Raw genomic sequence first — 20,761 nt, 5'->3', positions numbered from 1 at the left:
ACCCATTTGAGGGTCTGACAGCCAGCAGGAAACATTCTGGGGAGGCACAGGAAGATGTTCCCATGATTAGAGAGGTCCATTTGGGCTCCAATCAGCGTCGCACTTCACCCCCCTGCCCAGAAAGTCCAAAAGTGGACAAGCTAGCTTTTTTTTTAAAAAAAATGTTAAAATAAAGCACCACAAATAGAATTAGAATCCAGCACTGCAGGCAGGTTCCGCACAGCCGGAGTTGTTATTGGATGAGCTTTCTGAATTCGGTGGGTCAGCGGCTGCAACTCAGGTGTGCTTTCTTTCCAGTTGTGGCTTTATGGCTGGTTGTTTTCTCATCGCACTGAAACACAAACAGCTGTGAGTTGGATGGGCCCCTCCAGCCGCAGATTGTTCTCCCCACTCTGAAAATATGCCTTCGAATCCCCAGACCATCAAAAACCCCAAGTCGCTCCAACAGTTTGGGTCTGTGGTTGCAATGCGCTCGACACGGAGAGAAACCCCAGATCACAATCTGGTTTATGGGGAGGCACAGGAAGTGCGAGCCCAAAGATCATAGCCCCCCGCCCCAAAACACAATTCCCACAGTGATGTAATCCTCGGCTTTCGATCCACTTGTTTAGTGGCCGTTCGAAGTTAAAACGGCATTGAAAAAAGTGACTTATGACCATTTTTCACACTTAACGACCGTTCAGGCGTTCCCCATGGTCGCATGATCGAGCAAAGTCAATGGGGAAGCCAGATTCACTTCACAACAATGTTATTAACTGAATAATTGCAGTGATTCGATTAACAACTATGGCAAGGATGGTCGTAAGATAAAGCAAAATTGACTTAACAGCTGTCTTGCTTAGCAACAAGTTTCAATTGTGGTTGTAAGTCGAGGATTATCTGTATGTCTAATACATATTGCACAATTGTGCCTATGTGGTCCCTTCCATCTGCAGGGACAGCTATGCTGACCAAGGACTTACAGGATAAACCATCATATATATATCTGAATGGCTTGACCCTGGCTTGTTGGTCTTCAAGGAACCATGGTTTGAAATGGTTTAGAAATGTTTAAATCAGAGCTTGTGAGAGAAACAACAGGCATAATGCTCTCTTAAAACTTCTTTAGGAACCCAGAAACTCTTCAGTTGAACCAGGGAATGGCAAACTTGCTAGCCAAATTTTAGCCTAGTAGGCTGCACAAATCTAATTTGTAACCCTTATGATTCACTGGATCGGCTAAACATAATCAGTATTGAGTAATGTACGTATTATGCAGCTTATCAAAGTTAATTGTTTAATAGAGACAGGAAAAATGCTTTTTATCAATAGTCGCATGATAGGAAAAGTTTATTGGATGGAAATTTTAGCTAACTAATCTAGAGTTAGGTGAGTTTCATTGTACGCATGTTGTACATTGATAATAAAGGTTTGATTTAAATTGTATCTGTGTTTAACTGTTTGCATTTATTTATTTATTTACTTTCCCCTCCCAAGTTATGATTCATCAATAGTTCTGGAAACAGGTTCTTTGCTTTATTTTTATTTTAAAATCTCATTTAATCATCAACAGATGAGTAAAAGCAGCCAAGAACAAAAGAAAGGGTGGTAAATAAAGCTTAACAGAATTCCGAAATAAAAAGGGCTGATCCTTTGAAAAGGGAAGGAATTACGATGGGCTGTTAAACTAAGCCCATCTCAACAGGGCAACCGATTAATTCTTCAGTAAGGAAAGTAAGGTCGAACCATTTGAGAGGGTCTTAATGCCAGCAACATTGTGAGTGCCATCTTCTCCAATCTAGGGGTCTTCCAAATGCTTCGGACAACTCCCATCCTCCTAAGAGGCCCATGGGCAGAAAAAGGGTAGGAATTATGGCACCCCTTGAAAATGAAAAAAAAAACGAAAAGGAATTTGGTTTACCCATACCACGGGTTTCAAACTGGCGCATTGGCCTTCACTCTCAATCCTGGGAATTATATTTTGATGAAAGAAGGGTTAGAAGACATCTGAAAAGGCAAGCTGTAGCCCTGAAGACCTTGTGGGAAAAGCTTCTTGGAATGAAAGCCCTAGATATTTGGGGAGGAGAAGATGAGGCCAAGGGGAGACCAACTGGACATGGCCTTTTGGCATCCAGGAAAGACTACTTTCTCACCGACTCAATCTAGCCCAAAACCAGGTCATCCTACCTAGAAGGATGTTTTAGGGATCTGAGGTCTTTCCTGGACTTCCTTCTTTCCTTTCAGGTGGTCCTTGGCAGGTGACTTCCACCTCGTTGACTTTGGCCTTCATTGCCTTCCCCGTCCGCCGGACCTCAATGCTCAGGATGCCATCATGGGTCACGGTGGCTTTGACCGAGAAAGGATCGACATCCAAAGGGAGGATGTAGGTCCGGGTGAATTCACGGGAGATGAATCCATGTCGGTCGACCTTCTGAGGATGCTGGGCTGTCACCTCCAGGAGGTTGTCCACGGTGCGGACGGCGATTTCGTCGGGGGTGAACTGACAGACGTCAAGGAAAACCTGGAATTTGTGTTCATTGAGGGTGACCTCCGAAATCCCTCGTTCCAGCTGTTTGTTAATCCGGGGCCTGATATAGTAACCGTGGTACAAGGTTGGAGCCAGAATGTCTCCAGGGGAAAGGCCTACAAGAAACAAAGAGTCGTGGCTTAACATAAATGATGGTTTATAAGGGGTTCTTGGTGCTCTCTGAGCTCGGTTGTTTCTTTTAAGACATCTCACGACCCAGCTAGGGAACATTATCAGTGTAGTGCATGGTGCTTGGATCATGAAACATCTGCAAGAAAAAAAAAACCGAGCTCAGTGCACCAAGGACCCCTCATTTCAGACCTGAGCTACAGATGTTCTATGGGTTATAGTTTGTTGATTACTTTATGGCTGAAAAAGCAGTGGGGGATGAGAGAAAGCAATTTTGAGCAGGGGGAGGAACCCGTGAGAGAAATCAAAGGATTTTAATTTCTGAAGGTTACAAGCAGCGGTATGAAAGCGGTAGGAAAGAAGAAGGGGTCAACTTGTTTTCCAAAGCACCTGAAGGCAGAACAAGAAGCCACGGGTGGAAATTAAACAAGGAGAGAAGCAACCTGGAATTAAGGAGAAACTTCTTTCCCAAGTGGGCTCCATCCTGGTTACGCCGGGAGGTCCTGGCACGGTTAGCTGGGGCACACACACACACACACACCCCTGCTTGTGCAAGACAGTTGTTCCACCGGTTCACGCGAAGAGCTCCATCCCCTGCAGGCTGCCCGATGGGGCTGGGAGTGGGGGGCGGGGGGGCTGGCGGATCTGGTGGCTGCCTCTGCATTCCTTCCAGGGGCGTTTCAGCCTCGCGTGCCAGCTGGGCTTCGGAGCGCTTAAGTGGGCTTCCCAAAGTCTCCTGCCAGCAGCAGCAGCAGCGTTTTTGTTTTCTCTCCAAAAGCTCCATCTTCGTGCCAGCCAACTGCATTCCACCAGCTCGATTCATGCCAGGGAAGGGGAGGGACAAGCAGGGAGGGGAGGACCGGGCAGAAACATCTCCTTGTCTGCAGCCAGATGGAGATTATTATTAGCTTCTCACCAAGGAGAAATCTAAATCTTTGCAAACCGATCTTCGTCACCCTCATGCTTTCAGAATACTAATTTTCCTTTGTCCTTTATTTACTTTTGGTCTTTTACTTACTTTGTTCCTCTTTCAATCGCATTTTTACTATATCGTGAGCTGGCCAGAGTTGGGCGGAGTTGGGCAGCAGCTAAAATCAAGTAATGAAAAGCAAATCTTTCTATCTTTAAAGAACGTTGCCACAAGCATCCAAATTAACCACAGAAAGGCAGGCTGGCAAGCAACCTTCCCGGCCTCAGGAATTCGACAAGAGAACCACAAGCGGCGAGTTCTCTCCTTCCTGTAGAAGTGGAAGAGAAAGGACCAGCTGTTGGAAAGATTTTCATTTGGGTCTGTCTGCCTTGAGCAGCGGGGAGGGGTTGGGCTCAATGGCCTCAAGGGAACCCTTCCAACTTTCAAAGAATCAAGGCAAAGCCAAGCTCTTTCCCTTGGAAAAACTCTTCGTCTTTGTGAAGCTTTGGGATGAGAGAAGCAGGGCGGATAAGCTTCCCTATCCGATGAGTCTGTGAAACACAACCGGCAGCATGATTAAAAAAAATACCACAAACTTTACAGCAAAGAAGGAATTTCTAAGTGTGTCCAAATCATCTACGAAACAGAGTTACTTGTGGACAACTGGCCCACCTTACAAGGCTGGGATCTCCAGAATGAAGCATTGCCCCCCTGCCAAATTTGTCCCTCTCCACACACACACACACACAAACACACACCCAGCACTGACCGTGGTAGGATGCCCAGCAGGGCTTCCTCCAAGAAAATAAACCCAAACGGATCCAGAAGTTCCTCCTTTCCAAACATAGGATCTCCCAAGTCGATAAGAGTGGTTGCTGAGCCCAATATCACCTCCTGCTTTTCGTCTACATAGCCACACGACCAAGGCCTGGGAAAGATCCAGCTCCAGCCATAAGAGGCTCGTGATGTACTTTTTAGCACACTGGATTGGGGAGGGGGAGAAATGCACCCCAGATTAACGATTCCGGGAAGGTCCCTCCATCCCAGAGCAGGAAACACCTGAAACCTGCAACCTGGAAGGTTGAGAGGGGGGCGGTCCCTGCCCAACTTACCTTCTCCAAAATTCTGGTCGTAGATTTTGCTGGGGTTAGCAAACTCGCATTCCGGGCTCATGGGGTAGGCATGGGGCAGGCTGTGCTGCTGAGCCATGGTGAGAAAACTGCCTTGAATGTCCTCGCTCTCCAACGCCTTCCTTAGGAAGCTTTGCAGCTGGCCAGCTGGACCCTTGGATCAAGCAAATTCCACTGGGGGGAGAGGAAGCGATAAAAGGTGGACCGAAATAGACAGGCAGGGTCGTGCCGTGCTGAGTCCCCAGGGAGGGCCGGATGCTCATGGCTCTGCAAAAAAAAACCCTTCCCCAAGGAGAACACCGACTGGTGGTGAGCGATGCCCCTGACGTTGTGGGTCGGGTGGCTTCTAGCCTCTTGGACCAGCAGCATCTTGGGGGAAACGGGGTGATCGCATGCGACTCCTGGATTTCAAACTAGACAGCAGCTGCCTTGAGATGCTGCCTGGCTGGTCTCATTAGGGTTGTTGCTGCCACCATCCGGGTTAAGTGCAGGGGTGGGATTCTACCGGTTCGGACCGGTTCTATAGAACCGGTTGCTACCATTCTGCGCAGTTCAGAGAACCCGCAAATCTGTCCCTGGCTGCCCATGCCCCTCTCTGCCCGCTCCTCCCCTCCCCGCCCAGTCAGTCCTTATCGCGCATGCCCGACGTCGCTGACTGCATTCTCCCCCCTTCCAGTCACTCCTTGGGGTGTTTCTTTTTCCTCCCGACAATCAGCTGTGCCAGGATCCCCCTCGCTGTCTTACTGCTTCGCCCAGGTGGCTTCCCTGATGCCCAGAAGGCAAAAAAGGGGCGTGCACGGGTGTGTGTGTGCTGCGCTCCGTTTTTTGCTCCCGAGGAGGCTTGCCTGAGGTCCAGGAGGCCAAAAAATGGAGCGTGGGGGAGGGGGTTTATGCTGCAAAAAAAAAGGGCACACCCACCCAGTCAGATGGCCACGACCACCTAGCCACGCCCACAGAACCGGTAGTAAAAATATTGGCATCCCACCCCTGGTTAAAGTGGATGAAGCTTAATTAGGGAACTCTCCCCACGCAGAAGTGTGCAAAAATCCCTGGGTACTTTCACACCCAACTTGAGGTGAGGGACAGACAATCCCGCACAGGCTGGGCTGTTTCCTTCCTTGGCATCATGCAGTCCGTTGATCAAACGGCTTTAGGGCTTCTCAAATGCGCTAGACCTGACCTCCAAAATGCGTGCAACAGTGGGTTTCCCACGTGCCTCATGCACCACCCTCTGTAGCCCTGCAGAGAGACTGAGCTGGGTTTGGCCATCGCCCGAAGCCCTGGCTCGCTTCACCACCATTGGCCGAAGACACCATGGAACAGGGAAATAAAAAAACCCAACCCAACCCATCGCGGCTTTGTGCAAAGCCACAACGATGGCCTCACAAGGGAATTGTGTTCTGGCACAGCAGCCGAGGCCTCTCCACCTGAAACAAGCTTACTATCTGTGCAAATACATAAAATACAGAAGAGCTAAAAGAGAATGAAAGAAAAGGAAGAAGAGGCAGAAAGCCTTCCAGAAATTGACAAGCAACGTTGCGGGGTGTGTGTGTGTGTTTGTAGAGATAGCACTATAAACCAAGGAATGTGTAATGTATAGATTTAAATCTATACTAATTACAGCTTAGTCATATTATCTATCCGTATGTGGAACCTATTTAATACCAGTGTTTAAACTCTGTGGATTTTAACCGATGCTGATGCCCAGAAACCAGAAACTCCTTGCACATCTTTTGGGGTAACAGATGCCCCTTGTTTACACACAGTGAAATTGGAGACTGGAGCCTATCTGTCTACTTTGCCGCTGCTTCTGCTCCACTTCCTCTGCCCTAGAGATCAGGCACTCAGCTGGCTTCTCCGGCATCTGATCACGGCTGTCACAGAAAAGCTCCAGAGATCCTGGACACATGGCACATGGAACAACACACTAACCGTATTTCAGTCTTGGGTACAGCACACACCCAATACTTATGACTGGTAGGTGGTTGTGTTGTGCGTTACCTTTATACAATTAGTTTGTTGCGGATTAGGAATTAGTGTGTGTCATGAGTGCAATTGATGAGGTTTTCCTCCCACCTGAATTCTGCTGCAGTCAGAGGAGAAGAAATCGACGTCACAAGCAAGCTAAAGCTACATTTACCGGTAATGAGATGGGCGATAATAGCAGAATTTTACAAGCCTGATGGGGCTGCACCGTTCCCTCCTCTTCCTCCTCCTTATATGTCACTGAATCAGAGAAACGTCTATCTGATTCACTTCCAGATGTTATATATTTCAGCGTTTCAAATATTTCAAAAATATTCCTTTTTTGTCAAGATTCCCACGTCTTGGTGCCTACTGTCCCTGTCCTGTTGTCCCCATTTCTTCGTACCTATTTCCTGTATTCTTACTCATGTTTATACTTATACCTATTGCTTGTAAGCGATGGACAAATAAATAAAATAAAAATAAATCTTCCTTACAGGCTGCAAACCTTCACTGCTCCCACCCAACTACGGACAGCCAGCGACTGCATCTGGAAACTTTATTACCTGTCCAGGAATAATCTTAGGGTTTTATTGCCATGACAGTTTTCAACAATACACCATAGCTTTCCTTATTTCAAAGGGCTCCCGAAAAGTAAATTCGGAACTTATCCTGCATAAAGTTTTGGAAACTTCTTGGTTTTTGTTTTTTTCAAATGTTCAGAGTGCTAACCAAATGGTGCTAAATGTCCACTCCACCCTTTCACAGTTTCACAACACGTGTTTATTGACCTCACCGCTGCATATAAATAGGCTCATTTATTGCTGAGGTTTACTCAGATGTTCCTTGTCGAATGAAACAACACCGGGACAGGAATCGACTAGGATGGCAAATAAAAGACCAAAGGGGTATTTTGGCACACAAGAATGTTACTGGAGAGCATGATGGATGATTCTTGGCTATGGATGTGTCCCATTGGAGAATATACATCCAGGGGGTGGGGGAAAGACCAGGGTCAAGGGGGAAATGAATGATGTATTTTAGGGTCTGCTGCACCCAGCTAACACCAACATGGTCACTTCTAATAAATCAATTTCCTTTTCTCTGAGAGACACGGCTAGAGACTTATGATTTGAATGGTGGTGGGTTTGTTGGAGTCCTGACATAGGGAACAGGTCATATTTCCAAGTAACCATGGACAGGTCCTCTATTCAGATGCCCATCGCTTTCTCCGTGATCCCAGGATCTGATTTCCAAGAACTACTAATTACTCTGGGAGCTGCAGAGTGGAACCCGTTGCTCTGAGTCCCGCAGCATCTGACAACAAAGGGAGCCGTATTGAATTCACCCTCTTCTCAGCGCCTGGAAATTGCATCAAGGTGTTCTTGCGATGGGGGGTAATTTAGACTCAGCAGGGATGAATCCAGATCCGACAAGGAGGAACTCTCGGCTCTGGGGGGTAAAAGGCGTGGCAGCGCTTACACCCCCACATAGTTGGGGGCGTGAAGAAAGAGGAAACGAAGGCGAGATGTGGGAAACTGGTCCAACCACATTCATGGCATACTCAGTGGGAGGTGCTGTCACGACTGGCAGGAGCCTGACGTAGGACCTGAGCACAGAGGTTTAAATTTAACCCAGTGGGAAAAATGATTCGTCTCTTCTATCTCACCGTCCTATTAAAAAAAAACAAAAAACACTTGGCTCAGGCGTGAGGTCGAGGAAACAACCTCTCCACGGTCCCCAAGGCCAAAACAAATGACCCCAGGCTGTGTCCGAAGCCTTCTGGGGAAGCCAGGGGTCTGCAAGAGGAAGAGGGCGGAATGAGGAAGGAAGGAAGAAGAGAGAAGAAGAAAGGCAGTCAGAGAAGAAGGGAGAAAAGGAGAGGAAGGAAGGGAAAATTGAAGGAAGGAAGGGAAGGAAGGGAAGGGAAGGGAAGGAAGGGAAGGGAAGGAGAGAAAAAAAGGAAAGGAAGGAAGGAAAGGAAGGGAAGAAGGAAAGGGAAGGAAGAGAAGGAAGGAAAGGAAGGAAGGGAAAATGGAGGAAGGAAGGAAGGAAGAAAGGAAGCGAAGGAAGGAAGGGAAATAGAAGGAAAGGAAGGAAGGAAGGAAAGGAAGGGAAGGGAAGGGAGAAAGGAAAGGAAGGGAAGGAAGGAAGGAAAGAAAAGGAAATGAAGGAAGGAAAGTTTTGGATCCATTGAACCCAACGTCTAACTACCATCCAAAATCTTTGCAACATCCCAAGACCGCTTGATTGTTTACCCTCTTGCTGTGACAATCACAACTGAAGTTAGATATTTGGAGTGTGACCCTTCCTTTCCTTTCTCTTCCCCCTTTCCCTTACGTTCTCTAACCCAATGGCCATCATCCTCACGTGTTAGGGGGGTGACCTCATCTGCCACCCTTGGCAGCCCTTCCTTTCCTCGGGGCCAAGATGACTCAACTCCCCCGGGGAGGGTGTGAGGTCCCGAGTCCCTTCCCCTGGCCGTTCCGCCCGGGAGGAAGGAGGAGGCTGTTGTGGGCCGGATGACCGAATGCCAGCCTGGTGCCAGCTCCCCTGCACTCTTTCCGAGACAAAGATAGTCAAGGCAGGATTCGCGCCAGGGACCAAAGGAGCAGGAATGCGAATCACGCTGGCTGAGCCTTTCTTTTTCCTGGTCTTGTCCAGAGACAGGACGGGTGGGGGGTGGGAAGAGGAGCCGTTTCTGCTGACCAGCTAGAATTTCACTGTGTTCTTTTCCGTCCGCCATGCAGGCACTGAGACGCCTCTGCCAGCCCCTCAGCCAATGGCCGGCCCCGACGCAGGCCGAAGAGCAGGATCAGGCCTCTCTGACCTCATGGGTTGGAGGGATTTAGCCAGCAGTGCCTGGCACCGGGCAAGCATATAAAGCCAGGCGCTTGGCTCGCCCGTCTGCACTGCCACCGGGGCCCCCGCTTTCTTGGGGGGGGGACGGGAGAGAGATGGACGTCACCATCCACCACCCCTTCTTCCGCAGACGGCTCTTCCCCGGCCCCTCGCCCAGCCCCATCTTCAGCCAGCATTTCGGGGAGCCCTTCGTGGAGTCCGAACTCTTCACAGGCGGCTGGCCCCTGGGCTCCTTCCTGGGGAGGCCCTTCGCCTTCCGGAACGCCGGGTGGATAGACAGCGGACTGCCCAAGGTAACCCTCCCCCTCGCGCTGATGCCAGGGTGCCCACGGAGGTCACCTGCTGACCCGCTTGTGTATTTATTGCATGAAGAAAATTTATACGGCTGCCCCAACTCACTCAGGTTGACTCCAGGAGCTTACAAGACCTCAAGACGAAGCCCAAGGAACCCTCAACCCCACACATACCCACATACACCCACCCACACGCACACCCACACACACACAGAGTGACGACGATCAGACCAGCCACTTGAGGGGCTCCATACCATCCCCAGCTCCCTAGGCGTGATGGCAAAACCACACCGGCAGGGCCTCTTTGAGTGCCAAAGCGAAGCCAAATGTATTTCTGCAAGGATGATGATGATGTTTCCACAGGGAAGGAGCCACCACAGAGAAGGCCCTTCTTCTTGGTCCCACCAGATGGACCTCCTTAAAGAGACCATCTCTTGCCTCCCCCGTTCCTTATGGGTCAATGGACGTAACTGGGAAGAGATGGTCGGTCCTTCAGCTAGTCTGGTCCCAAGCCACGTAGGTTGTTCTCTTGGCTGCGGTGTCCCCCTCTTTGTGAGGTTTGCCTGCAGTAGAGTGAGGGTGTGGGGGCTCCATGGCAAAAGCCTCTTAATTTGGGGTGTCTCTGATAGTTTCTGTCGAGACAGGTTCACCCACAATTTCCATCATCCCAGCTGGCCATGACCAGGAGGCAGTAATTCTTCTGTGGTACCGAGGTTTCACTTCTTTGTGTAATGAACATTGTTTCTGTCCCTTCTGTTCAGATGCAGACAGGTGCATCGCTCCTTTCCATGCCACCAGCCAAAACAGCTGGGTATTTTCCACTCCAAAGACAAGCCATACCTTGCTTGCAATCTTAGATTGGGTTAATGTTTTGACTGGTTTATCTTTATAGTTTCCTTGTGGCTTTATAGGTCTTTTAATCTGGGGTTGGGAGCCGCCCAGGGTTGTTTGTAAGATGGGCGGCTATATAGATGTTTTAAATAAATAAACAAGCAAACTGGACCTCATAAAGGAAAAATTAAAAAGGGGGAGGATAAAAACAAGAATCTTCAAAGAAGTGGAAAGTTGGAATGTAATTGGTCATTGGAGAAATCACAGAAATAAGGGTTATCTGGAGTTTTCTGGATTTGGACTAAGTTTGTTAAGTAACCAAAGATGTGGGCGGGGTTCACACATCATGCAAAACCACAAAAAAAGTGAGCTAAAGATGAAGCAAGCCAAGTTTCTGATGTCATGAGAATGTACCCGCTCCTTTTGCACTGATCTGATTAAACGTATTTGCAAAACCAACCCAGTGCAGGAACAGGGGAAGATTCACAGCAAATTCCACAAGATGCAAAATTTTGCAAAATCGACAAGGGGTCTTAAAGACCCATTATCTTTTATTTTGTACATATTTTTATGGTAACTTGGGGTGGGGGGGTCAAACTTTGCAACGAGGTGTCCAACACGACGCTGAAGGGTTTGGTGTCTGGGATTTCCTGACTTCCTGATAACTACGAAACCTTCTTTCCTAACCCGAACCGTTTGGCCATCAGATGCATTTGGACGACGACAAGTTTTCCGTCAGCCTGGACGTGAAGCATTTCTCTCCTGCGGAGCTGAAGGTCAAAGTGTGGGGAGACGTGATTGAAGTCCAGGGAAAGCACGAGGAGCGCCAGGTGGGTCTCTTTAGGGATGCGCCCGTTTGGTACAGCGACAGGAGGAGGGGAAATGGATTAAGTTTATACGTCGCCCACCTCATCCTCCGAGGCGACTCCGGAGAGATCACCCAGCCACAATAGCTGCATCTGGAAGGATCCCAAAACGATGCCTACAGCAAGGCAGGGTGTCCAACCTTGGCAACTTTTAAGACTTGTGGACTTCAACTCCCAGAATTCTCAGCCAGCACAGCTGGCTGAGGAATTCTGGGAGTTGAAGTCCACAAGTCTTAAAGTTGCCAAGGTTGGACACGCCTGGCATAGAGGGAGGCCAAATTAACGGCCTTATTCTTTCATTTCAAACCAGCCAGAGATGAGGTTAATCACGAGGTCAGTACTTGCCCAGGCTGTTTCGGGGTGGCTTGTCCTCAGGGGGAGGATGGCTCTTCATCTGGTACCCAGTAACCTAAATTGGAAAGTGTTTATGGAGATTCTCCAGGTTGTCCCAAAGGTGCTTTTTTTTTTTTTTTTTTCCCCAAGAGGCAACTGGACTTTCTGGTTTTTCTTTGAAGACCTTTCGCTTCTCATCCAAGAAGCTTCTTCAGATCTGGCTGGATGGTGAGGAAGGGAAATCACAGGAAACCAAAGAAAAACCAGAAAGTCCAATTGCCTCTTTGGATATAAATTGGAAGGCTGAACAGAGAACTTTTCCGCTGCAAGATGCTGCTTATTTTATCTATTTATTCATTAGATTTATATCCTGCCTTTATTACTCTATAAGTACTTTAGAGCATTGAACATACTTAACACTCCTTCCTCCTCCTTTTTCCCCCCATAACAACCATCCTGTGAGGTGGGTTGGGCTGAGAGCAGGAGGGACTGGCCCAAAAGTCACCCATCCGGCTCTCATGCCTAACACAGGACTAGAACTCACCATCTCCTGGTGACCTGCCCAAAGTCACCCAGCCGGTTTTCCTGTCCTTAAGGTGGGACTAGAACTCACCATCTCCTGGTGACCTGCCCAAAGTCACCCAGCCGGTTTTCCTGTCCTGAAGGTGGGACTAGAACTCACCGTCTCCTGGTGATCTGCCCAAAGTCACCCAGCCGGTTTTCCTGTCCTTAAGGTGGGACTAGAACTCACCATCTCCTGGTGACCTGCCCAAAGTCACCCAGCCGGTTTTCCTGTCCTTAAGGTGGGACTAGAACTCACCGTCTCCTGGTGACCTGCCCAAAGTCACCCAGCCGGTTTTCCTGTCCTTAAGGTGGGACTAGAACTCACCGTCTCCTGGTGACCTGCCCAAAGTCACCCAGCCGGTTTTCCTGTCCTTAAGGTGGGACTAGAACTCACCGTCTCCCGGTGATTGACCCAAAGTCACCCAGCCGGTTTTCCTGTCCTTAAGGTGGGACTAGAACTCACCGTCTCCCGGTGATTGACCCAAAGTCACCCAGCTGGCTTTCATGCCCAAAGCAGGGCTAGAACTCCCAGTCTCCTAGTTTCTAGACCGCCGCTTTCACCACTGGACCAAACAGGCTCCGACAGGACGATGCCCAAACTGACCGCGCCATGCCTTTTCTACCTCTCCCCCCCCCTTCACCAAAGGACGAACATGGCTTCGTCGCCCGCGAGTTCAACCGGAAGTACCGAATCCCAGCCGACGTGGACCCCCTCACCATCACCTCCTCCCTCTCCTCGGATGGCGTCCTGACGGTGAATGGACCAAGGAAACTCAAGGGAATCCCGGAGCGCAGCATCCCTGTCATGCGGGAAGAAAAATCGGCCCTCCTCCCAGGACCAAGGAAATAAAAAGACCCCCAGAGACCCTGACCCCCTTTTTTAAATACCAAAGAAAAAGCCTTTTCACGGGACCGAAACGGCCAATCGATTCTTCTTTGTTTATTCCCCTGTGCAAAGATGGGCACGAGAGTTTCTTTAGTAACAAATAAACAGCGGGCCAGCTTCTCCCTCAGTCTTCATGGCCCACTTCAATCTTAGCTAAGGCTCGGTCCTGAACGGAGGGACTAATCCAGCTGTGGAACTGCGAAGAGAGTCACACACAGAACTAGGAAGGAACCAGAACGGAAACACGAAGGGGTCGGGGACTCTCCTGGCGGGCATTTCTTTTATTTTAGGAACGGCTGCCCATCTTGGTGGTGGGGCAAGGAGACCCCTCCCTGGCAGAGATTTTCCAGCCCCAGGGGATCCTGGAGCAGCGGCCTACTGCTTCAGCGGCGTCTCCGCTGCCTCCTTGGGCTTCCCTTCGGCCAAGGAGCAGGCTGCCCTGCCGTGCGGAGGCTCGTAGTCGATCATGTAGCACGACCGAGCGGTGGGCTTGATCGGAGGAGGCTCCAGCTCAGGCTGGTGTCCGGGGAACCAGTGAGGCTCTCGCGTCACCCCTAGGAGCACAGAGAGGGCGGGGAAAGGCAGGAAAGCAAAGCGTGTGTATGTGGGTGTGGGTGTGGGTGTGTTGCAACCACTTAACCCACACACTGGGCTCCCTTTGCAACAGCCCAAGGCAGCCCTGGCCTGGCGTCCTCCTAACGAAAGGGGACCTCCCCCTAACTAATCCCCCTAACGAAAAGGACGGCCTGAAAGGCCAATAAGCATGCCCTGCTGTGCAAGAATTTCAAGGCAGGTAGTCCTTGACTTACGACCACAACTGAGGCCCAAAATTGCTATTGGTAAGCGAGACAGATGTTAAGTGAGTTTTGCCCCATTTGATCAGCTTCCTTGCCACCATTGTTAAGTGAATCACCGCAGTGTTAAATTAGTCACACGGTTGTTCAGCAAATCTGGCTCCCCATTGAATTCGCTTGTCAGACGGGCATCATGTCACACACACACACACACACACACACACACACACACACGGGACATGGCAACTGTCACAACTATGGATCAGTGGCCAAGGTTGTACCCGTGACAGTGGGGAAAGCTGCAACAGTCGTAAGGGTGAAAAACGGTCGTAAGTCCCCTTTTTTCAGTGCCATCGTAACTTCAGACGGTCACTCAACGGACAGCCGATAAGTCAAGGACTGCCTGTAGTTGGCTGCCTGCTTTTGTATCTTCCTGGCTTTGGAAAAAAATCACACCTGGACCCTTATGCCAGCCCAAGCATTTGGGCTCCTGTGGGGGGGGGGCTTAACTGGAATCCCCCAACCCAAAAAACGCTGGGAAAAGGGAGGAGCAACGGCTCCCTTGCACCCCTGGGTGTGTTTCACTGATTGTGCCAGGGTGCGCCTGAGGTCCCCTCCCCAGGGGTGGGATTCTACCGATTTGCTCCGGTTTGAGCGATCCGGTAGCTCCGACGATCAGCTGTTGGGCCCACCCGCTTGCCCCAGTTCTAGCCTGTGCTTTATATCCTGGTTTCAAAGCTCAGCCGATTCACACAGAGTTTGCTGGAGAAGGTCAGTAGCAAATGCTCTGCATGCACAAACCGGTTGTTACACCAGCTGAATCGCACCCCTGCCCCCTCCCGCGTCTTGGCTTGGGATATCGACTCTGATCTGAGAAGCCTTGCGGGGGTCTCTCAGCTCACACACTACCCAGGCTTGTCTCTGTCCCATTTCGATTCTCCTGCTAGGAATCTTTTGGAGGTGGGAGAGGAAATACAGATGCCCTGTGGCTTCTCCTGGCTGCGTGTTTTCTTCCTGCGTATTGGTTTCGTACACCTACTTCTCAATCTGCGAGGCTTTTCCTTGGAATAGTCGGACGCGTACGTGGACTCGAAATAATGCGTGTACTGCAAAGGAAAGCCCAGGGTCAGTGTGCACACGCTCCCTTCAGACGGCCCCTTGGTTCGCTCCAGCCCAGCCTTCAAGCAGAGGGGGCTTTCTCCCCAAAGCGAACCCCGGGGCTCGGGGACTTTAGCCAGCACAGCGGGAAATGAGGAGTGTGACACGATCCCCTCCACATTCCTGAACTCAGAAGTCAGCCTGGCTAAGCTCAGTCAGTTTGCTGCCCCCCAAAATGGGCACACAGGGTGGGAGACAATGAAAATAACCCAGAACGGAAGAGAGAAAGTAAGACACAACAATAACATATTAATGGAACGGAATAGAAATAAGAAGAGAAGAGAATTAAGAAGAGAAGAGAATTAAGAATAGAATAGAAATAATAGAATCTTTTCTTTTGTGTACACTCATTTGCACCAAGACAAATTCCTTGTGTGTCCAATCACACTTGGCCAATAAAGAATCCTATTTCTATTCTATTCTATTCTATTCTATTCTATTCTATTCTATTCCATTCCATTCCATTCCATTCCATTCCATTCCATTCCATTCCACTCCACTCTACTCTACTCTACTCTATAAATAAGAATAGAACAGAATTAAGAATAGAATTAAGAACAGAAGAATTGAATTGAAGTAAGAATTGAATTAGAATAGAAAAGAATTAATAGAGTATGAATTGAATTGAATTAAATTGAAATAAGAATAGAATAAACAATAGAATAAACAATAGAATAAACAATAGAATAGAATAGAATAGAATAGAATAGAATAGAATAGGTCAGTTGGAAGGGGCCTTGGAGGTCTTCTAGTCCAACCTCCTGCTCATAACAGGCAGAACGTGTTCCACAACGTTTTTCAGAATGCTTGATTTCTTAAAGCGACTTTTCGTGTAGATTGGAGGCTGTTCAGACCCAGGAAAGTTTAAATATCGTCTCTGTGGCCATTGTTTAACGACCCCGATGTCTCATAAGAGGCCCAGAGAGCTGGTTTTTTCCTCCACCTTTTCTTATGCACATCGGGTGATAGGTTAGGCTGAAAGAGAACTCACACCGCACAAAATCTTAATGTGGATTTTCTGGGTTTTGCACGAGAGTCATCCATTCATTCAAAACAGTAGTTTTGAAAGGTCATGACTTATGGTACATTATTCAACAAACCATGGTTTGAAACAAGCGTTGGGTAGGTTCAATGCTGCTGCCTGCCACCAGGTTATGCAGAGTTATCACCACTGACCAGGAAGGAACGCGCATCTCATCCAGCCCTGTGTGAGTTCTAAAAGTTGGGCTTCCGAGATTTGAAAATTATAAAATTATAAAACCCTAATTCTCCTCTCCCTCCCTCCTTCTTTTCCTCTCCACAAACCCACCTCCTTCCCGGCACTGATCATATTATGAAATGTCTGCAAGGAAAGAACCAAGCTGAGAGAGCACCAAGGAAGAAAGAATTACCCAAAGCCCCAAAGCGCTGGATAATTCACGTTTTTTGTGGCGCCCCAGCGGGCAGAATCCTGTCCCAAGGACAGCCTGACCTGGGAAGGGAGAGGTTGGAGCTGCCTCCTCTTCTGGATGTCGTAACGCTCCTCGTTCCAATTCCCCAAGAGGGTCTTGTTGGCATACATGTCCTCGTTGGTGGTGCACCTCCAGCCATACTGGAAGAACTTGGACGTGCTGTTCCAGTCCGTCCACACTTCCCCGTGGCCATCGGCGTGGAGCAAGCAGCCATGAAGGGGGTTAAAGAAGCACGACAGGGACATGTCCTGACGGGAGACAGGAAAACAGGGCAAGGGCTGTACGGCAAATCAAAAAAGCCCTTACAAGCAGTCCTTGACTTATAGATGTTCGTTTAACAGCCGTTCAAAGCTACAACAATGCCCCCCCCCCCAAAAAAAGTGGTGTATGACTGGTCCTCGCATTTACAACCAAACAGTCACGTGATCTACTAAATTCAAGTGATAGGCAACCAACACGTATAGGGTAGTCCTTGACTTATGACCCCCAAATTTCTATTGTTAAGTGAGACTGTCATGCCCCTGTTGGAGTCTGAATCCGAGAAGGAAGGCGAACAGCTGACAGGGAGTGGGAGTGTGGCTCCGTTGGCTGTGGAGGAAACTGGGGAAGGGCAAAGTCCGGTTGGGCAGAGCAGGGAAGAGGTAGAACAAGGGAGAGGGAGTTCAGTGGAAGACCCAGGCCCACCCCCTCTTCATCCTAGGGCACGCAGGGAGGAACGGAGAAGGGAGCAATGTGGGTTGCGTGGCTTAAGGAGGAGGAAAGGGCCCTGATTCCCTGGGAATGAAAGTTTATAAGAACTGAATGCTGACTGCGGCAGCTGTTGGGAGCAAAAGTGACTTTATCTCATATTGTTGTGGCTTATCTGTGTTCCTGACGTCTTCCCAACCATGTTGTGTTATTGCCGTGCCTTCACGTCTGGAATTCTTGCTCCTGCCTCCTGCCTAATTACCTCAGTTTGGTTTGATTGGACTTAAAGTTGCAGTTTGTGTTGACCATGTTTTGGACTTGATTCTCTGCAGCCAAAGGCTTTTCCTGGGAGAGTTTTTCTCCATCCAGAAGGTAACCTGGACATTGGGGGCAAAGCTGGAGGTAATAAAGGGACTCCTACCGATTATCTGACTGTGTGGCCTTTGTGCCACACCCTTTTTGGGTCATCACAGAGACATTGGATAAGTGAGTTTTATTGCTTCACTTTGTGACTCTTCTTGTCACAAGTGTTAAATGAATCAGGACAGTTGATGAGTTAGTAACCTGGCTGTGAAGCTAATTCTGGTTTTCCCCATCGACTTCACTCGTCATAAGGTCATAAAAGGGGATTGCGTGACCCTCGGATGCAGCGACCGTCATAAGCATGAGTCGTTTGTTAAGCATCCGAATTTTGATCACGTGATGCATGGGAAGCTGCAAAGGGCATAACTTTGAGAAACAGCCATAAGTCCCCTTTTTCAGTGCCGCTGGAACTTCGAATGGCCACTAAACGAACTTGTTGTAAGCTGAAGACTTATCTGCATTTTGTCCCCTGTCCAAGTGCTTGGGAGTCATTTTAATCCAGATTAGCAAATGGATGGCTAAGGGAATAATTAAAGAGGAATAAGGGAATTGTCCCCAATGCTTCAGCCTGGAATGGGGAGAACTCTGGCCACTCAGCAGCCAGAAATACCTCGGAGTCCGAAGTTGTAGTGGTGATGTTGCTACTGCTGGTCTCGTCCAAATCCCACATTTTCTTGCTACTTTTCCCGTTTCTCAATTGGAATATCTCAGGAAAAAATGGGGCACCTCAGAAACCTGGGTGCGAAAGCTATCAATGGATTTTAAAAGTGCCAAGGGCTTTGCTAGGGTGGGGACCTGGGGCAGGCAACCCCCCCTCCAAAAAAAACCCTAATTTGTTTAGTTTGTGATGTAATCTCCTGGTCATTGGGGAGGGCTGATGACACTATCCCAAGTTGGGATGAGAGGCTTTTATTCCAAACTGCATCTTGCCAAGGGAGGTGGGCACAAAGAGCTTTGGTCCCTTTGCCCACCAGCCTGGCATGACTTTTCTGCTGTGTCTTCATGTTGTTGTTTTTTAATTTATTTATTTGGGCTTTCTTGTCATGTTTGTTCTGACCAAGGCTTCCTAGACCGTAATTACGCACACGCTTATTTTAAAAGCAAGTCTTGTTTTATTGCAACGCTGGGGATTGTTTTCATTCCCAGCCGGTAATGAATCTCAAAACAATCCCTCGAGATAAGCACCCACCTTTCTTTTCTGCAAAGTGCGGCCAATAACAGAAGTATCAAATGAACTAGAAAAAAAAAAACAACTGAAGTACAAAGAGCTTCAAGAATGAATCTGAACCGAACGAATGACGTTGCTTCCTGCAAAGGTTTCTCTACCTTTGCCTGTCCTTTATACCTTATGGGTGGGGCAATCACCTCCCAACCTTACTCCTGAATCGCCCCTTTGGTTTCAGCTTCTCTCTCCTTCTAGCAGCTCTGTGCACATGCGCATTGGGAACAGGCTCTCCTTGTTCCTCTGCCTCGAGGCTCCGAAGGACCCCACTCCCAGATGGTCCTGGCCCCATCCCTGCATCAGATGCAGGACTCTCGTCCGAGTCCAGACTCCTGGACTGGTCCCCGTTCTTCCCCACTGCCCGATTCTGCTGCTGTCTGCACCGGCTGCCGGCAAACCACAACAGTGTTTATGCAGTGTGTATACTGGAGGTGGTTGAGAGCTACATGCAATGGAATTTCATTTTAATGTTGCCGATGAGTGTACATTCAAAGTGACAATAAAGTTATTTTAAGTCTTGTTGCCTTTCTCTTGCCCCTCCTCCTCCTCCATGAGTGAAGAGATGTCTAAGTGGTCTCTAGCTGTCCCTGGATTAACATGGTCAAGGTAGGGAGTGGGAAGAGAGGGGGGCGCAGGAGAGGGATGGCAGTGGGGGGCCAGCCCCCTCTTGCTGTTGTGGGTCCCACAAGCACCTCCAGAGAGTTGATTTTCTTGCCCTCCCGTCTGTCAAGAGGGTGGCTCAAAGTACCTGTGTAATTTACTCGGAATAAGATACACTTTGATGGTTTTTTTTTTTCCATATGTTGTAATATTTTTTAATATAGACTGGCAACTTGTTTCGATTTTGCAGACACCGAGAGGGTCTTGGGGTGCTATAAGAAGCACCACCTTAAAAAAACCCTGCATCTCACCCTCCATTGCTCGGAAAAGGGTGGACTAAATGCTCTCTAGAGGTACCTTCCGGCCTCTAAAACCCCATCCCCTCCCTTCCTGCTTTTTCTTTCCTCCCTCCCTTAGTTTTTCCTCCTTTCTTTTCCCTCTTTCTTTCTTTCCTTTCTTTCCCTAACTTCCTTTATCCTTTCTCTCTTTCCTTCCTCCTCTTTTCCTTCCTTCCTTGTTCCCTCCTTTCTTATTTCCTTCCTTCTCTCTTTTCCTCCCTCCCTTCTTTCTTTCCTTCTCTCGCTCCCTCTGCCCCTTCTCTTTTCTTCCCTCCCTCCCTCCCTTATTCCCTTCTTTATTCCTTTCCTCCCTTCTTTTTTTTTTTTTTTTAATAAAAAGATTTGTTTATCTTTCAGGTTTCCTCCCCCCACCCTTTTTTAAAAAAGCCAGAGTTTTCTTCCACGAGTGGCTCGTTTTGAGCTAAATGTGCTCTCTCCTCTCCAGCTAGGCTGCGCTAGAAATACATTGTTCCAACCTCCCCCCAAAAAAAAAATACGAAAAAAAAAAAGACGATAGACTGCTCCTGAACACGGAGGCTCCACGCACACCGGGCTACCGTCTCAACCCCGTCCCCTCCCAACCGACCTCGAAAACAACTTTGACAGCAGCAATAAAAGAAATAATTACAGCCCCCCCGACCCCCCACCCCACCCCCCGGTTCCTACCTGCCGAAGACGCCCCCGCCGCCCAGAAAGCCTCGGAAAGCCCGAAAGGGGCGGGGCGGGAGCGGGGAAAAAAAAAAAGAGCCGTTCCTATGGCAACCGGAGAAGCTGCACGACAGGAAGGAGTGGGGAGGGGGGAAAAAAAGAGACGCTCGCGCCGGAAGTGACGTCAAAAACGCTCGACCGCGCTTCGGAGCCATTTGGGAGGGG

The 20,761-nt window shown here is 49.0% G+C and overlaps 3 protein-coding genes across 6 annotated transcripts; 1 reads left to right on the top strand and 2 right to left on the bottom strand.

Annotated features, from left to right (window-relative positions):
• Nucleotides 1-1,506: 1,506 nt before the first annotated feature.
• Nucleotides 1,507-5,018, bottom strand: HSPB2 (heat shock protein family B (small) member 2). The gene is made up of 2 exons (XM_087970196.1): nt 4,658-5,018; nt 1,507-2,622 (listed from the first exon to the last, which is right to left on the bottom strand). Exons 1-2 carry the CDS (start codon nt 4,752-4,754, stop codon nt 2,180-2,182), a joined length of 540 nt encoding a protein of 179 aa, XP_087826322.1. The 5' UTR covers nt 4,755-5,018; the 3' UTR covers nt 1,507-2,179.
• A 1,525-nt stretch (nt 5,019-6,543) lies between these two features.
• Nucleotides 6,544-13,399, top strand: CRYAB (crystallin alpha B). Of its 2 annotated transcripts, XM_087970198.1 has the most exons (4): nt 6,544-6,652; nt 9,391-9,795; nt 11,334-11,456; nt 13,036-13,399. In XM_087970198.1, the coding sequence occupies exons 2-4, from the start codon at nt 9,598-9,600 to the stop codon at nt 13,237-13,239; spliced, it is 525 nt and encodes a 174-aa protein (XP_087826324.1). In that variant the 5' UTR covers nt 6,544-6,652; nt 9,391-9,597; the 3' UTR covers nt 13,240-13,399. The 2 variants fall into 2 exon arrangements, with proteins under 2 accessions (XP_087826324.1, XP_087826323.1); XM_087970197.1 differs by lacking the exon at nt 6,544-6,652 and having other exon boundaries at nt 9,377-9,795.
• CFAP68 (cilia and flagella associated protein 68) lies at nt 13,310-20,681 on the bottom strand. 3 transcript variants are annotated; one of them, XM_087970199.1, is made up of 4 exons: nt 20,555-20,681; nt 16,699-16,926; nt 15,109-15,175; nt 13,310-13,829 (listed from the first exon to the last, which is right to left on the bottom strand). In XM_087970199.1, the coding sequence occupies exons 2-4, from the start codon at nt 16,921-16,923 to the stop codon at nt 13,651-13,653; spliced, it is 471 nt and encodes a 156-aa protein (XP_087826325.1). In that variant the 5' UTR covers nt 16,924-16,926; nt 20,555-20,681; the 3' UTR covers nt 13,310-13,650. The 3 variants fall into 3 exon arrangements, with proteins under 3 accessions (XP_087826325.1, XP_087826326.1, XP_087826327.1); XM_087970200.1 differs by having other exon boundaries at nt 16,699-16,956; nt 20,555-20,673; XM_087970201.1 differs by lacking the exon at nt 20,555-20,681 and adding an exon at nt 18,339-18,413 and having other exon boundaries at nt 16,699-16,956.
• Nucleotides 20,682-20,761: the final 80 nt, after the last annotated feature.

This window comes from Notechis scutatus, chromosome 7, assembly GCF_049901735.1.
Source record: "Notechis scutatus isolate UNSWTSFEM ecotype Mainland chromosome 7, rNotScu1.2, whole genome shotgun sequence".
NCBI classification, from domain to species: domain Eukaryota; kingdom Metazoa; phylum Chordata; class Lepidosauria; order Squamata; family Elapidae; genus Notechis; species Notechis scutatus.
This window is presented reverse-complemented; position numbering and strand designations above follow the sequence as displayed.

Coding starts and splice junctions, on each gene's coding strand:
- CRYAB (XM_087970198.1), top strand. CDS start 9,598: ATGGACGTCACCATCCACCACCCCTTCTTCCGCAGACGGCTCTTCCCC. Junction 9,796..11,333: donor TAGACAGCGGACTGCCCAAG/GTAACCCTCCCC, acceptor TTTGGCCATCAG/ATGCATTTGGACGACGACAA. Junction 11,457..13,035: donor GAAAGCACGAGGAGCGCCAG/GTGGGTCTCTTT, acceptor CCTTCACCAAAG/GACGAACATGGCTTCGTCGC.
- HSPB2 (XM_087970196.1), bottom strand. CDS start 4,754: ATGGCTCAGCAGCACAGCCTGCCCCATGCCTACCCCATGAGCCCGGAA. Junction 2,623..4,657: donor CGACCAGAATTTTGGAGAAG/GTAAGTTGGGCA, acceptor TGTTTCTTGTAG/GCCTTTCCCCTGGAGACATT.
- CFAP68 (XM_087970201.1), bottom strand. CDS start 18,398: ATGTGGGATTTGGACGAGACCAGCAGTAGCAACATCACCACTACAACT. Junction 15,176..16,698: donor TCCAACCTCTCCCTTCCCAG/GTCAGGCTGTCC, acceptor TTTCCTTTGCAG/TACACGCATTATTTCGAGTC. Junction 13,830..15,108: donor AAAGCCTCGCAGATTGAGAA/GTAGGTGTACGA, acceptor CTGTGCTCCTAG/GGGTGACGCGAGAGCCTCAC.